The following is a 16872-nucleotide window of genomic DNA, read 5'->3' on the forward strand; positions in this document are numbered from 1 at the left end:
AAGGGACAGTGCTGAGCTGTTCAGTCTTTGCTGCTTTTTTCTGCCGGGCTCAGGATTAAATGTGTGAGACGGTATTTCTTGTTCAGACTCAGATGTTTGTTAGCTCTGGTCTCTTGGGCTGCTTGTGGGACCTCTGTGAGAAGTGGAACCTCTGCCAGTAGAAGTGACCTTTAGGTTCATGGAAAATACTGGGCACTAAAGGAAAACTTTGTGCTAAGTGTGACAGAACAGGAGGAAATGTGTCTTTTAAGATGGACCAGAAGTATTTGTGACTTTAATGTGCCCTGTCCTGTCAGTTTACATTCTGCTGCTCGTAGTGTATCAGTAAATAAACTGTATCCATACAGTCAAAATAACTTTTGAAGAATAAACTAGGATTGGAGTGACTTCTACCATTGATCATATTATATTGGGCTAAACTGTTCTCTTGGGTTAGCACTGTCAAAACCAGCAACATAAATTATTAATGTTTAAGGCAAATGCTTTAATGTGACTTGACCATTCTCATCATTCCCCCAGGAATGCGGTATAAGCGGAGAGGTGTTGATAAAAATGGAAATGTGGCAAATTATGTTGAGACAGAGCAACTGATCCATGTCCACAATCACACCCTTTCCTACATCCAAACACGAGGCTCTGTGCCTGTTTTCTGGAGCCAGGTTGGATACAGATACAACCCACGGCCCCGGCTGGACAAGAGTAAGTGTTTGGGTGAAAAACCTAAAAATCAGGGTCCCCTGGAACTCTTCTTTTGGAAGAGGTGTTTATGTGGGTGTTGTGCATATGTAGAAGGATGAAGCAGCTTTATTAAGAGTTAATTTTTTTGTCCCATCTCCTCTGCACAAAAAGCAAAATGCAGCAAAATTCAAGAATGTGTTTGCTTATAACAGCAATGTTGAAGCTGAGCAAATTAATGAAAGACCTTTAAAAGTAACTCTGTGCTGTGTGTTATTATCTTTAAGCTACGGTATCTTGGTTTTTTAGAGTACAAATTTGGGCATGATTTAATACATCAAACAGGATTTATTGCTGAACAGGCTGCTTCTGTCTAACACTGCTCTGCCTTGTAGGTGAAAATGAAACCGTGTCCTGTTTTCGTGCACACTTTGAAGAGCAGCTGAAAAATTACAAAAAGCAGGTGAGTGCTATATGACAGAAGAGTAATCTCATGAAAATGCAGGAGCTGAAAGTCAATGTTTTTAGGTTGTTTTTCTTGGTGATGTGTTGTGGGTTTTTTTAGAAGCTTGTTGACAATTGGAAGGTTGATACATAAATAGAATTTTACTTTAGGTTTTTCAAATATCCTCGTAAATAACCAGTAAAACCCAGGAATAAGTTACGGCAATGTGTAAACTGTATTTCTGTGAACCTGTCCTATGCATTCAGAGCTTCTCTGTATTTAAATTTGTACAGGCAGGGAATAGTTGGAGCTCATTTGTCTTAGGTACAATCTATCAAAGCTTGTAACTTCAGCAAGATTGCTATGAATCTTTAACTCTGGAGCTATATGTTATTGCATGGTGTAAATCTAAGCAAGTTATGTAGCAGATGATGAGTGTTAAATAATTAAACTTTTGAACAGGTTATTATTAACTTGGTGGACCAGACAGGCAGAGAGAAGATTATTGGAGATGCTTACCTTAAACAAGTTCTTCTCTACAACAATGCAAATCTGACTTATGTTTCATTTGACTTCCATGAGCACTGGTAAGAAACCTTTTAGAAATATCACTTTGCATCTTTTTTATTGCCATGAAAGGCAAGTATAAATGAGGAGAAGACTCATTATTTCTACTTCTGCATGTAACACTGGTTTTTTAGACAAGAATACAATTTTTAAAGTAAAGCACTATAAAACTTAAAGCTTGGGTAACCAAGCACTGCTGTTTGTGATCTTGTGTCCCTGACCTGTTAAATATGTAGTTACTTATTGGGCAAAGCTTAATTGTCTCACATTTGAAGAGTTTCCTTAAACATGCCATGAGTATAAAGCTGTGGCTGACCTGCTTTTTCAAGCTATGTAGCATTTTGCTTTTAATTCTCTATTTCTGTTTCTCTTATTTGTTTCCATAAAAACATGATGGGTTCTTTCAGGACCCTGATGCTGTTATTTCAATATAATACAGGGATTTTATCTTAATCCAGTGTGAGTAGTTGCTGTTTTCATGACTGCTCTCTGATGCTGCCATGCTCACATGCCCAAGCATGTCATCTGTCACAGGCATGTATTTCTCCTGCTCCCCTCGAGCAGGCTGCATTTGTGTGGGGTCTAAACTGGTTTAATCTTCACTTCTAAACCTAATCTAGGGATTGCAGCTGGCCTGGGAGAGCATTACTGGCTGACTGAGTATGGCATTAGTAGATACTGTCGGAGAGGGTGGTGGCAAGGGAAACCCCTTTCAGAACAGTATTGGCCTTTGAGAGTTCTGTGGGACTGTTGGTGCCCTGGATTGATTTGATAATTAGTCTTTTGTTTGGAGGAATTTTCATTTTCCTTCATTCACTTTTTTCCTATAAACAGCTGTAGTGACCAGGACTGTTTCTGCACTGTGAGCAGGAGTGAATTGAGAACAATCCTGAACAATAACCAGATGGGGTAGGGGGATGAGGGGGCATGTGTCTCTAGGTGGTTTTCTCTGTAAAATCGCTGGCATAGCAGGACTCACCATCCCAGTTCCAAATCTACTGTAGTTACTTATCTTGAGACTAAAATGAGAACAGAATGTTGCACATGCCTGAATAGCTGCACACTTGCTCTTCCTAATGGAAGCAGCATTAAAAAATGCCAAGTCCTGAGAATTTAATGATCTTTTAACCTCTTGCCTTGGATTTGGACGTTGAACTGTACTGCAAAATAGTTATGAATCTTGGCTCCTGTTTAAAGCTCATTGCAGGAGGGAATGTTTGTCTCTCTCATTTAGCCAAAACACCATATTTGCTAACAATACAAATAAGATAAAGTTGTTAAGTAAAGTCACTGCTCTAGTTCAAACTAACTTTTGTGGATTTCTGTGTTTCAGCCGAGGAATGAAGTTTGAAAATGTTCAAACACTGACTGATGCCATTCATGATATTATTCTTGACATGAAGTGGTGCTGGTAGGTACTTAACTGTTTTTAGACGAGTAGGGAACATCTGTAGAGGAAAACACCAACAAAGAGTAGATATTCAGAGGCCTAAATTTTCTCCAAACCAATATGTTTTATATATTTCTCTTTTGGTGTCCAGCTTGTTTGTCAAGAGTTTTTGTCTTCTGAAGTGTTGGTGTTCTACCCGTGTGACAGCAGAAATTCTCAGGTGCTGTTTCCTGCCTGAGGTTTACTGCATTTCTGCATTTCACACTTTTAGGGTCACTCACATTTAATGTGAAACACTCTGTATTTGACCCAGAAGCCCTAGGATGGCAGCCTTACTGCTGACAGCAAGCAGAGATTAGTTTGAACTGATGAAAGTTAATACATTTGGGTAACAAGTGTGGCTGCAGCCTCAGTCATTGCTCTGTATTGTTCTGTGTTGCTGTCATTATTATTGGTTCCTCTGTTCTTGAAATTAATGCTCTTGAAAGTTTGTATTATGTATGTATAAGTTGAATTCAGCATCTGATTGCACCTCAAGTTTGTGGCCTCAGGATTTATGTCTGATATCCAGCCTAGATTAAAGAGGAGGATTTGTTGGAACAAGAGGAGTGAATTCAGTGTGGGGTGTGGCTGGGCTGTGAGTGCAGCCATAAATAGTGCTCCATGTGTAAAATGTTCTACTGTTTGTAGCAGCTGATGAATTACGCTGGATTTTCAGTGTCTCAGTGTGCTTTTGTTCTCTCCCTGTTGGCAGGGTTGACCAGGCTGGGGTGATCTGTAAGCAGGAGGGGATTTTCCGGGTGAACTGCATGGACTGCCTGGATCGCACCAACGTGGTGCAGGCTGCCATTGCCAGAGTGGTCATGGAGCAGCAGGCACGTACACCTGAGGGGCTCTGCCAAGTGCTGAGTGCCTCACACCTTCTTTGCTGTTCACAGAGAAATCTGTAGGCTTGAAAAATGCCAAACTGACCTCTATGAAAAAATCTGTGCAAAATACTTGAAGAGCCATTGTGGAAGTTTGGAGGCAGTCCCAACATGGGAAGAGATGAGGATCTGACCCCATGTTTCAGAAGGCTGATTTATTATTTTATGATATATATATATTATATTAAAACTATACTAAAATAATAGAAGAAAGGATTTCATCAGAAGGCTAGCAAGGAAAGGAAAGAAATGATAACAAAAGCTTATGACTCTCAGAGAGTCCGAGACAGCTGGACTGTGTTTGGCCATTAATTAAAAACAACCACATGAGACCAATCAAAGATGCACCTGTTGCATTCCACAGCAGCAGATAACCATTGTTTACATTTTGTTCCTGAGGCCTCTCAGCTTCTCAGGAGAAAAAATCCTAAGGAAAAGATTTTTTCAGAAAATATCATGGCTACAAGCCATGAAGCTGAGAGGAATGATATATACAAATGCAAAACTTGCAATAATTACAGAACAGTGATGCCTCCTTCTGTCCTCCTTCAAAAAGGACTGACTGTCCACAGATTGGAGAGGATTGTCTTGTTTGGATTTAATAATTTCAGTTTAAGTTGTCTAGGAATACAGAGTTTAGAAACATGACACCTTGTCCCCAAGTCCCTCACTGAGATGATATTAAAGGATTAAAATCTAACAAGCTGGGTGCTATTCTAGGAGCTTTGAAGTGAAATACTGTGATGCAGCGAGTAGGGAGATAAGTTGTCCCTTCTGTTTGTAGAGGAATAATTAATTCATGATGTAAATAGCCCTGTTGGCTGTGACTGTTGTGCTGTGGAATAGTTCTCCCTGTATAGAGGAGGGATTTCCAAGCAGACTGAGAGTACTTTCCTTTAGTTTTCCCCTTTGCTCTGGCCCTCAGTTGTTTTCTAGAAGCTCAGTGGTGGCTCTGTTCCCTTGTGAAGACTTCCCTGACACAGTACTGCTACAGACCTAATGCAGGTTTAATGTCCTGTAACTGGAGCATCAAAGCCCCAGTCACAGCCCAGAATGAGCAAACCTGATTATGGTTAAAGTGAAGGAGAAGAGATGAAGTGGGCCCTTCATTAGAGTGAAAAGTGAATGGATCTGGCCTTTGTACCTGGCAGTTCCTCTTTGTGATCTGCTGTTGTGAGCTCCTGACATAGGAGTGCTGAGGGCAGGGGAGGGATCGGCAATCTCACAGTCATGATTTTAAAATAGGATTTCTATTCAGGGTAACTCTTGAGTTCCAAGGCAATTCTTGTAAAAACAAGAGTGTTACAGATTGTTGTTAAGAGGCTAAATCATTACTGAAGTGTGGGCTTGTGATGTTCTGCATCATTCTCATCCTGGAGCTGAAGTGCTTGGGAATCATTGATGACTGAGAAATGGCCTGAGCATTGCAGGGTCAGTGGCATGGAGTGGAGGACTGAGGGTTCATGTACCTCACACTTTTCTTCCTTGGAACCACTGCTTTCTCTCATCTGGGGAACTTGAGAGGGCTATCAGAGTTAATGAGCAGCTCTGTGTTAATTTTCATCTAACTTGCAAAGAGTTTTTGAGCAGCTGTAAATGGAAGTTTTCTTATGATTTATTCCAAGTTGTCCCTATCATTTATTGACTCCATTGCAGTTGTATGTGCTGCTCTACCCACTCAGTGTGTGTACAAAGACTGATGTTGGTGTTGTACCCAAGGCTTATCTAGGAAAAACTGAAGGACTGGGTGTTCTAAGAGGGAGAGATCTTACTCTAGTATCAGTGACAGACACTAACTGTCCAAAATGTGCAAGCACTCATAATAAACCAACATAAGAAGTTAGTTTTATTTGTTTTCAGACCCTTGAGGTCATGAATGCCTTTGCAATAGAAGACATTTATTTTTAAATTGTGATGCCTGTTTTTTGATGATTCTCTATTGAAAATTATCCTGTATCTTGAGAATCTACAGTAACTTGTTTTTCTTCAGCTAATTTTTTTGATGATTGACTTAACATCCATAATTAATGTTACTGCTGCCTCCAGTGATGTGATGTTTAGCAATAAACCACCAATTCATTAATTTAATCTGACAGATCAGCACAATGGCTTCCTCCCCCATCGTACAAAATCTAACAATTAAACACTTGGCAAACGCTTCCATTTACTTCACCGAGCTGTGATACTGAGATTGACTTTTACTTTGGGCACTGGATTAATCCATATGTCAAATTCCAGCTCAAAAAACTGGGTGTGATGCCGCCAGAGCAGCCTCTGCCAGTGAAGTGCAACAGGATCTACCAGATCATGTGGGCCAACAACGGCGATGCCATCAGCCGGCAGTACGCGGGCACGGCAGCCCTGAAGGTAAGGGGGGAGCCTCACTGCCCCCTGCGGTGCCTGGGGTTACAGGGCTCCTGTGCACTGCAAAACCCTGGGGTATTGTCTGGCTTTGAAAGGGTTTCCTGCTAAGGAAGGCAGGAGCCTCCCTTGAAATGGAGAATGTAAAGCGCCTCCCTCGGAATTGTTATAATTTTGAAATTAAGGGACTCTCAGGCAAAGATACAGGAATAGAAATAACAGAATAACAGTTCTTTACTAGGAAAATTAAAAATACAAATGCAATAGTACAAAAAAACCACTGACAGAGTCAGAACAGGAGCTGCCCCCCTGTGTGTCAGGGTGGGGGCTCAGCCCTCCTGCAGTGCCAGCTGTGCTGCTGCTGGAGCAGGGATCCTGCACAAGGGGGGAGTTTTCCTCTGCACCTCCAGGGCTGCTGCAGATGGGCCTGGGCTCCCTCTGGCAATGCAGGGCAGCAGAAAGCTGCTCCTCTGGGAATGCAGTGGGCAAAGGCTGCTGTGGTGCCCCAAACCTCAGATTGGATCCAGGTAGGAATGCTTGGCTCCTCCTCTGGGCTGAGCATCTCCCCATGGGATGCTGGAATTTTATCAGCCATGCAGGGACACTCAGTGGCCATGAAAAGAAAATAATTAGTAATTAATGGCCCATTGACAGAAGAGATCTCCTGGAGGGAGAATTGGATGTGGCAGAGATAAAGAAAACTGCCCAGTGAGCAGCAGATAACTGCCCCACCTCTGACAATGGCCGTAGAATACACACCCCCAGCCACATCTTGCATTTCCAGCCTAAGACAGATATTTAAAAGTTCACCAAGTTCTCTGTGGGGTTTTATTCTGGAGAGATGAGGCTCTGCAATGGAAGAATGTTTTGTGTTGGGCTTGGTGTGAGTCAAGGAGAGCTGAGTGCTCCCTGCACTCTGTTCCTCTTCAGCAAAAATCAAAGCAGGGATAAGAGTTTGAGAGAGATATTAATTACATCCATTTATATTTTATCATGGTTATAGTACTTCTAAGCATTTACAATACTTAAAGAACACTCTAAAGTTCTGGAGATCAGGCTGTGTAGGTAATAGGGTGATATTAATTAGCTGTATTTTCTAAAGACTCTTCTTCATTAGCTGTAATGCACTTTGTACCAAGATCAAGCATGGAACTCCTTGCTCTGTACTGCCACTGCTTTGAAAAGTCATAGAATTTGAGGTATTTGCTGTGTGTAACTGGTGGAACAAATATTAGTAGTATTTGCATTTGGCATAAGAAAAATCATTATGGTGGAAATGCTTAACACTTAAATCTCTCTTTAAATATCTCTACTGAGCTTTGATTAGTTGATTGCACTAATATTAAAAAAAAAAGCCTAACATGCTTGTTTTCATTGAGTATATTAAACTTTAAATCTGAGGTGCAGACCTCAATTTATAGATCTAAATATTCAGGCCTTCTGCTGGAAGATTTCTTCACTCACTGTTGAGGTTCATGGATTAAATTAATTAATTTTAATTTTGGTACTCCTTTTAATTTGAAAGTGAAACACACTTGAAATATTCTTCATAGGAGTTGATGTTGCTTTTAGAAATGCTCTGTGCAAGTGTGTCTCTGAAAATAGAATCCTCTAATGAAGTGTAACTACAAAAAAACTTTTTATTCAAATTCTAAGCCTTCCGTGGCCTAGAAACTTTCTTTTGTTTCTGAGGTTGTGAGGATATGTGCTGCTTTCCCCCAGTATGTTATGTTTGTCTTGTTTTAGTAGCAAAAGCAGTGAGATGAAAAAACCATTTTTTAGTAAGCTTCAGTCTTCTCTGCTGTTCCAGTAGTGTTCCTTTTAGATTAAAGGCCAAAAAATAAAGGCCTTTAATGTAAAGGCCAGAAAAGGGATTTTTTCTTTTGGAGGTATTGAAGCATCACAGTGATTGATGTATTGAAAGTCCTGCTTCCATGTTAGCTGGCTTATAAATCCAGCTTTGTCTCCTATTGGAATTTCCTACTGAAATTGTAATTCTATCAAAAACACAGGATTCTCTGCAGAGTCAATGCCAGAAGATGCTCTGTGAAAGAAATCAATATTTCAACTTCTATATGAAATAGTTACTTGAAGATAATTCCTGAGTTTCAATCTATTCAGTTCTGAGTTGCAGAGTGCCAAATCCTTTGAGCTGAGCCTGCTGCTCCAAATTTTGGTGTAAAGATTTGCATGTTGTGTGTGACAGGGTGACTTCACAAGGACTGGTGAAAGGAAGCTGGCAGGGGTGATGAAGGATGGAGTGAACTCTGCAAACAGATACTACCTGAATCGTTTCAGGGATGCTTACAGGCAAGCAGTCATAGGTAAGAGCACAATTTCAACCCAGCTGAGTGTGGTATTTAGAAAAGATTATGAAATCATTTTGGTTTCATCATTCTGACTGATTTTTTTTCTCCTGTTGCTTAAAAGCATTGTGAAGGGGGTACATGTCTGTACTGGACTCTACAAGGAACAGTCTCACTCACTTTGGAATTTAATTTGGAATCCCACTCAATGCAGAGGGATTGCATGCAGTGTGACTCATTGGAGACTTTGCCCCAGCTTCATTTTAGCATTAAATGTCTTGTAGCATCTCTTCTTTTTTAAAGACAAAGTTAAATTAATGTAGCAAGTATCTCTTGAAATTGTGAGGAGCTCTTGTTTTTCATTGAAAGTAGAGTTACACCTTCTGAGTTTTCAGTTAAGGAAACATTCTCTTCAGAAAGACTACCAAGAGCATCATTAAAATGCAGGATTTGGAAGGAATTTACAAACTCTTGCCATGTATCACTTTTAACTGTGTCTTGCTTGATATTTCCTGGGGTTTGTTTAGATTTGATGCAGGGCATCCCTGTGACAGAGGACCTGTACTCCATATTTACAAAAGAGAAGGAGCACGAAGCCCTGCACAAGGAGAACCTGAGGAGCCACCAGGAACTGATCAGCCAGCTGCTGCAGAGCTACATGAAACTGCTCTTGCCAGATGATGAAAAATTCCATGGAGGTTGGGCACTCATTGACTGTGACCCAAGGTTTGTTGAACTAAGTCAAAATTGATCAGCTGCTACTCTGACACCTCTGTTAATTACTACAGATGTTAAGAGGTTTCGATGGCTGATGTGTGGACAGTTCTGTAGAAAAGGACAAGAGTGCTTGAAGGGTTTGACTAGTTGTAGTTGTAAAGGGAAAAATCCTCTAAACGTGTGCTTTCCCCAGAGTGCCATAAAAATGGTGCGTGCTGGAATGACCTTTGAGAGATCATCTGGAAGTGGATGGATGTGGTTAATATTGCCAAAATGTGGCAGGTACCATAAAGAGAACTTGTGGAACTAAGAGTGGTTAAAAGGGGGTGCTTGAGGAGCTGCTCCTTGTTGCTTTATAGGGAAAGTGTAACTGAAGTGATCAGATTGAATGCTTGGGGAATGAGTCAGCAGTTGGACAGTCGGGATTTCTGTTCATGGAAAGTAATGGGCATAAACTCTGAACTTCACTCCTTATCAAGTTCACAGTTCAGGAGCTTGCAAGAGAAAAATAGTGGTTAGATCTCCTGCAGGTTAAACTGCAGCATCTAAAAATAGCAGAGCAGGTTGTTATGACAGCTATTCAATTCAGGGCACAGGCTCATCACCCTCACTGAGTCTGAGGTATTTTTCCATTTCTCTGGTAGCATTTTTAATAGCTTGTGGGCTTTCTATTTATTTTTGGACCTTCTGTGGATGTTTTTGAGCTGTTAGATAACTTCAGGTTTGAGAGAGACTGTTGCTTGCATGGATTTGATAACACACCATGATTGAAACTTCTTGTAACTTGTGTTCAGCTCCTAAAGAGTGTCCCCAGAACACACTGGGCACAGGTTGCAGCTCTGCAAATGAAACCTTCTACCCTGTATTTATTTTCCTTCCCTTCAGTCTCATCGATGCCACTCATAAGGATGTGGATGTGCTGCTTTTGCTTTCAAATTCTGCCTATTATGTGGCCTAGTAAGTGACCACTTTCCCTTACTATGTGTAGTTTATTTTAGTAGCTCTGCTTTAGATTAGTAGGAAGAACTAAATTCTGTTTTTTTTTCTAGTTACGATGATGAAATCGACAAAGTGAATCAGTACCAAAGGTTAAGTCTGGAAGCTCTGGAAAAAATAGAAATAGGTAAGAAAACAGTCACTCTGTGTCTTTTTTTGCATGCTCTTAACAATGGCTTAAGCACTTACCAAAGCATCCTACAAATGTATTGAAGCAGCAGTCCTTGAAGTGGGGCACATACCCAGAAATGGCCCCTCTGGCTGGTAACAGCTGCCAGGCTCTTGCTGCTGCTGGAAACGGAAGCTTTGATCATTGGAAGGTTCTAAAATTTTCCCTCTTTCAAACTCCTAAAAGAGCCACAGAGTCATCCAAACAGATTTCATTATTTATCAAATGGCAGCAACAATTTTGCCAACTTCTGTAATGAGTCATGGGTTTGTGCATTCAGGGCTCTCTTCCTTTGATCCAAACACAGCCACTGGCTCAGAATTGTACTTCAGATTTGCTTCACAGCTTTGTAAAACTTCTTTCTCAAGGGCTGATAACAAACATGCTGTTACAAAAGCACCTCGTTATGCTGATTTAATTTATTTGCTATAGAATGTAACATCTGCAGGTTAAATCCAGCATTTTCTGCTGGAAGCATTAAAGATGTGATGTCTTTAAATCATGAAAAAGGTGATCCAGCTGGGGAGAAGGGAGTGTTTGGCCTCCTGATGGAGTTTAATCCTCCATTACACAACACACAGTGATTTCATCATCTCCTGACTAACTTTCACTGTGTCTGTGCAATTTCTGAGCATTCAGGGGAAAGGTCTCCCTCACTTGTGTATTGTGATTTGTATCCTGAGGCACAGAACAGAGTCCAACATCTACATCCACACCTCGTTTAATGCTGTAGATTATGCAGGGCACTGAAGAGTTGAAGTACTGGTCTAAACCTTTTAATTTCAATTACATCCCCCTGATAAAAAAACTAGCTTTCCCTTTAATCCTTGCAGGAGCTTTCCCTAAAAAATTCACAGGATGTAAAAAGTGTAGAACTTTTTTTTTCCCTTCTATTTGAAAGGGTGATCTGCAATAAACAATCAAGCTGGATTGTAACAGACATACAGAGAGTCTAATTGCTTTTTGTAAGTTATTGATTGTTTAGTTAATGTGAAAATCTTTCATTTAAAGTGTCAGTCCTGCTCTTATGAAAACATGAAGAATTTTAGGCTGAAAAAGACTGTCAGCACTTACACAGCCTTAGGTGCAGGCTCTGCAGTATCTCCTTCAGTGTTTGGTTAAAGATTTCTAAAGATTTCTCCTGGTTTCTCTCTCAGGGCCTGAGCCTACTCTCTTTGGCAAACCCAAGTTCTCTTGCATGAGGCTGCACTACAAATACAAAGAAATGAGTGGATATTTTCACACTCTCAGGGCTGTGGCTCGCAGCCCAGAAGAAGATGGAAAAGGTTTGTGTCCTGTGTAGAAGTTTTAGACATAGAAGTGTATCCAGTGTATTGGTGTTTCTCTAAAAAACACTTGTTCCATTACTCTTAAAATTTATCCTTCTTCAGAAATCACTCCAATAAAATCCCGCTGTGTGACATGGGAAAGCAATTAAAAAAAACCACTCAGATGTTACTTTTTAACAGAAAGAAAAATAAGTTTCTCTCTAGAACTTGAGTTATTTCCCTATCCAGGTCTTTACTGCTTCAAAAACTTAATAAATGAAGTTAAAATTAACTCCTAAAGAGGTAAAGAAATCGATTTCTTTAGTGAAATCAGTGTCTGGATATGTTCTTGCTTGTTGTTTAACTAGATTAAACAAACACTAACAAGGGAAAAAATATCACTTCATACCTGGAGCACTGAGTTTTGTCAGCAAGGATTAGAATAAATAAAATTGCTTCTCTTCCTTCCCCAAATGAGGCAGTGTGGCAGTGATTTGCTTAATGCTGAGTATTTAGGGCTGAAGGAGAGTTTATTCTTGAGGTTTGTTTTGTAAGCTTTAAATTAGAATTGCAAGGGCACAACTGCTCTGCTGGATGAAAGGAAAAAAAGCAATAAAACCAAACAAAATTATGTTAAAATTAGATCTGATTCTTTGTAGATTGTGGAATATGGGTTTCTTAGGGTGTGTTTAAGGGTCTGACAGGCTGCTGCTTGGATTTCAGACACTCTTCAGTGCATTGCAGAAATGCTGAGAATCACAAAGCAAGCAATGGGAATGGATGTGCCCATTATTGAGAAGAAGCTGGAGAGGTGAGTACCTCAGTGATGTGATCCTTCTGTATCCCACCTTTGCTCTCAACTCAGCTGCTTCTCCCAGCTGAGTAGAAAGTGTAGCAAAAAAATTGTTCTTTTTACAGGTATTGCAGACTGAATATTTGCTAAATCTGGCTACTGGGCATACACAAAGTTAGGGTTGAAAAAACGGAGAATTCGAATCCTTTTTCATCAAAAACTAAAGTGCCTGCAGAAATTGCCCGTTCCCTTTGTTTGGCTACTGTTCTGTATCAACCTTCCTTTGTTTTCATTGGTTTGAGCTTGATTCGCTTATATGGGTACAATATTATTAGGTAAAAAAAGGATTGAATTTATTATTTATGTAAGGAAAGGGTAACTTAGGAACTGAAATGTCCATTTCTGTTACAGAAATAGACTGGAGACAGTGTACACTTGGTGCTTTGATTGTACATTAAAGATCTTCTTCCTCTCCTAGGAGGAGCAGCAAACCTCATGAAGACATCATTGGCATTCGGTCTCAGAACAGAGGGTCCCTGGCCCAAGGCAAGAATTATTTACTGAGCAAGTTCTCCTCCCTCAATCAAAAGGTGAAACAAACCAAATCCAACGTAAACATCAGCAACCTTCGGAAGCTGGGCAGCTTTGCCAAACCTGAAGTGAAAGTCAATTTTTTAAAGCCAAATTTGAAAGTGAATCTTTGGAAGTCTGACAGCAGCCTCGAAACTCTGGAAAACCCAGGGGTGGATCCGAAAGCCCCCAGTGAATCTGACACAGAAGCCTCAGACAATGACTCCTTCCACTCGGATGACTTCCTGAGCAACTCCAAGTCGGACGAGGAGGCGCAGCTGGGGGGGTCCCTGGAGAACATGGGCCCCACGGACTACGTGCTGCCCAGCTGCGGCATCATCGCCTCGGCGCCGCGCCTGGGCAGCCGCTCGCAGTCCCTGAGCAGCACCGACGTCAGCCTCAGCATCGCCGTGCCAGCTGAGGGCCAGGACACTGCCCTGCCTGCCTCTGACAGCACAGAGCTGGAGCTGGCCAAGCCCGTGGATGTGTACTGCCAGAGGTTCGTGCAGGATGCCCAGAGCAAGGGCTGCGATGTGCTGGAGCCCTCTGAGGCTGGTCCTCGAGAGCCCCACCACGCACCAACCCAAACCAGCAGGAGCGCCGCCAAGAAGGCAGAGCCCAAGGCTGAAGCTGTTGCAGACGTTCCTTCCAGGCCATCAAAGCTGGATGTTCACTCTTCTGAGCCAAACCCTCAGCTCTTGGCTGTGGGTGGGCCTGACTGGAGTAAATCCCACAGGAGCCCGGGCTCTGTGTCTGGGAACCACGAGGCAGGACTCCACGGCACTCCTTCCCCCGCTGACGGCAGCGGCAGCAGGGCCGTGTCTCCCTTCGCTAAAATCCGGAGCTCCATGGTCCAGGTTGCCAACATCACCCAGGCAGGATTGACTCAAGGGATTAATTTTGCTGTGGCAAAGGTCCAAAAGAGCCCTGCGGAACCAGAAGCTTTAAACGAAATCAAACAAAAAGAACTGAGAGAAATGTTTACGCAATGCCAGACGCGAATAATTCAGATCTAGTTGCTCATTTGGGAAGTGTTCTTCTAGCTGTGGCTTCTAATAAAATAACCCAATGACATCAGGACTATTGTGGCATGAACTGCTACTGGATACTGGGATTGATAATAGGTAATTTGTTTACAAGCAGTGAGAGATGCAAATGAATTTGGTTCTGACCAAGCTTCAGAATTCCCTCAGGCAGGTGAGACAGAACCTGTATAAACCATATTTAAACAGGTAGCTTAGACACTGGGATTCAGTAAGCATGCTGGCTATCTTAGATGTGTTGCACAGTTATTTTTTTGAGACTAATTTTGTAGCTCTTCTGAATTATGTAGAAAGTATTTATACTCAAAGGATGATACTGCACTTCTCTGACCTTACTTACCTTGCACTACACCAGCAAAATAAAGTACCGGTAAATTACATTTTATTTATTTTTGGACTAGTATTTTTACTTTTTTTCAATGAAGTTCTAGATGCAGCTCTCTGAATTGTGCCTCTACAATGGGAACCGATGTGTTTTTGTTGAATTTAAGTATGTTAACCAGAAAGTAAGATTTCTTTGCTATCCTTTTCTTTCCAGACATCCTGGGACACTTTCAGTATAGATAAAGCTTAGAGACCCAATCTGAAATACCTACAATCCTGCAGTGCAAATTTCTGCTGTAGATTGGTTTTTTTCCTCACTTGTTTTGAGGTGAGGTGAATGAAGCAAATGTCTTTGAATTGTCTTGCCCATGTTAAAGCAGTTAATTTTTTTTTATAATTCCAAACTCTGCCCATTTGCTCTAATTTTTTGTCTCTGTAAAGCAGGACGAGCCAGATACCTGCCCATCAGGCACTGTGTCCCTCTGTGCTAGGATTCTCTCTAAGTATGAAGAACGATGCAAAATCCCAACTAACATCTGAAGCAGAAGGCCAGTGCACTGCTTTGTAAGATCAGGGTTGCATTAGAGCATAGCTGTCAGCATCTATTCAAGACCAAATTCCTGACCAGCTCCAGCTTTGCACCTCGCAGGGTGGAGCATCTGCTCCTGCTGGGAACTGGATAAAAAAATCCCCTTTGCTCTGTGTGTCCAAGGATTCCACCTATTAAATCCTCCTTCCCAGGAATGCCTTGCCATGCCATTCCAGTCTAGGACCTTGTCCAGAAGCTGCTGTGAAGCAGGACCTTCCTGTGCTGTGGTTTGTGACTGTAAGCACCCTGACAGACCCAGTGCCTCTGTCCTCATCCCTGTACTGTAGATAGGCTGCACGTGGTGTCCCCACAACGTCGTGTCCTGGCCTAGGGTAGCTCCGTGTCTTAGGACTTGTACTGTGTCTGAAATCATTTATCACCTGAAACTTTGATAAACAAATTCGGTTTATTTATTTTATTAAAGTGATGTGGGTTTGGGTTTTTGTTCTTTTTTTGAGTGTCTATACTTGTGACTATATTTAAAATTAAACTACTGCTGTATTTTAATGTGAGCAATATACATGAGATATTTTAATAAAAAAAGTGGAATCAAAAGCAGGGTTTGGTATGTGATGTGGGACTTCAGGGCTCTGGGGGTTTCTTTCAAACTTACCGACACAATTCTCCTGGTAGTCAAGGGACACAGCCATGACTTCAGTTCTTTATCCTCTTTGAATGGTGCTGCTTTTCTGGGCAACTTGTGCCAGGACCTCACCACCCTCACAGGGAAGAACTTCTTCATATTTTATCTAAATCTATCCTCTGTTAGTTTGAAGTCATCACCCCTTGTCCTGTCCCTCTCCAGTTCAATGTCCTTCCAGCTTGGGAACTGTTCCATCCCTGGCTATGAAATATTGGAGATGGCAATGGACACAAAACCAGCCCCTGAGGCAATCTTAGAACCCAGCCCTGCATTCCAGCCCAGCTGCCTTTTGAAAAGTGTTCATTTCCTTCCTCATTTGTTCAGTTGCTTCACTTCACAGTAATGCAGCACAAGTAAGACAAAACCATGAATATTCATTTTTAGTGTTCAAAAAAAAAAAAAAAAGAAAAGAAATAAGCTCTAAGTGATTTGAAACAGCACCAAGCTTGGCTCAAGTTTAGGATACACAAAAATGTTTCTCATAATAAGTACTCATTATTAGTGTGAAGAGACAAAATATCCAGATTGGCTGTACAGCAAAAGCTCTCATGTTTAGAACAGGAAAATGCCATAAAAAAGGAGGTTCCTGTCCCTGTGATTTCAATCAGCAGAAAGCACTAAGTAAACCATTTAAACACCCTGCAGTACTGCCAAGGCAGAAAGTAAAGATGTGTTTTGTGTGAGCACAGGAGTATCACCCATTGTCCAGTCAATGTGGGGTTTTTTAAGAAACTGTACCAGAACAAAGCTCATTGGAGAAATTAGAGAAGTCATGGTCTGCTCTAAGCACAAGGCAAATATTTTTCATACCTGAGCTGGTCAAATCACTGCTTGGTACCACATTGTGATATCATCACACTGATGCTGCTGCTGCTCTGAGTGTGACCTGCCCCAGCTCACAGAACAGCACAGAGAGTGAAGTCAGCACCTCCTCCAGCTGCAGCTGCAGGCCAGCTGAGAGGTCTGATCCTCACAATTCAGCCAAGCAGAAATTAGAGCACAAATGTCCTCCAGAACAGAGCATACCACTGCTATGCTTGAAGGGCTCTGGCTTAAATTCTCTTATTAAATGGAGTAAGTTTATACAACC

General features: G+C 41.5%; 1 protein-coding gene across 1 annotated transcript in view; it reads left to right on the forward strand.

The window, feature by feature from the left end:
* Window positions 1-15624, forward strand: part of INPP5F (inositol polyphosphate-5-phosphatase F) — a 38358-nt gene extending 22734 nt beyond the window's left edge. Inside the window, exons 8-20 of the mRNA XM_030951564.1 lie at window positions 520-699; window positions 1071-1138; window positions 1583-1707; window positions 3021-3098; window positions 3832-3952; window positions 6242-6370; window positions 8571-8688; window positions 9198-9396; window positions 10273-10344; window positions 10437-10510; window positions 11710-11838; window positions 12544-12631; window positions 13092-15624. Of these exons, the coding sequence (XP_030807424.1) occupies window positions 520-699; window positions 1071-1138; window positions 1583-1707; window positions 3021-3098; window positions 3832-3952; window positions 6242-6370; window positions 8571-8688; window positions 9198-9396; window positions 10273-10344; window positions 10437-10510; window positions 11710-11838; window positions 12544-12631; window positions 13092-14199 (2489 nt within the window). The 3' untranslated portion in view covers window positions 14200-15624. The remainder of the gene's footprint in view (window positions 1-519; window positions 700-1070; window positions 1139-1582; window positions 1708-3020; window positions 3099-3831; window positions 3953-6241; window positions 6371-8570; window positions 8689-9197; window positions 9397-10272; window positions 10345-10436; window positions 10511-11709; window positions 11839-12543; window positions 12632-13091) is intronic.
* The last annotated feature ends 1248 nt before the right edge of the window (window positions 15625-16872 follow it).

This window comes from Camarhynchus parvulus, chromosome 6 (genome assembly GCF_901933205.1).
Source record: "Camarhynchus parvulus chromosome 6, STF_HiC, whole genome shotgun sequence".
Classification (NCBI taxonomy): Eukaryota; Metazoa; Chordata; class Aves; order Passeriformes; family Thraupidae; genus Camarhynchus; species Camarhynchus parvulus.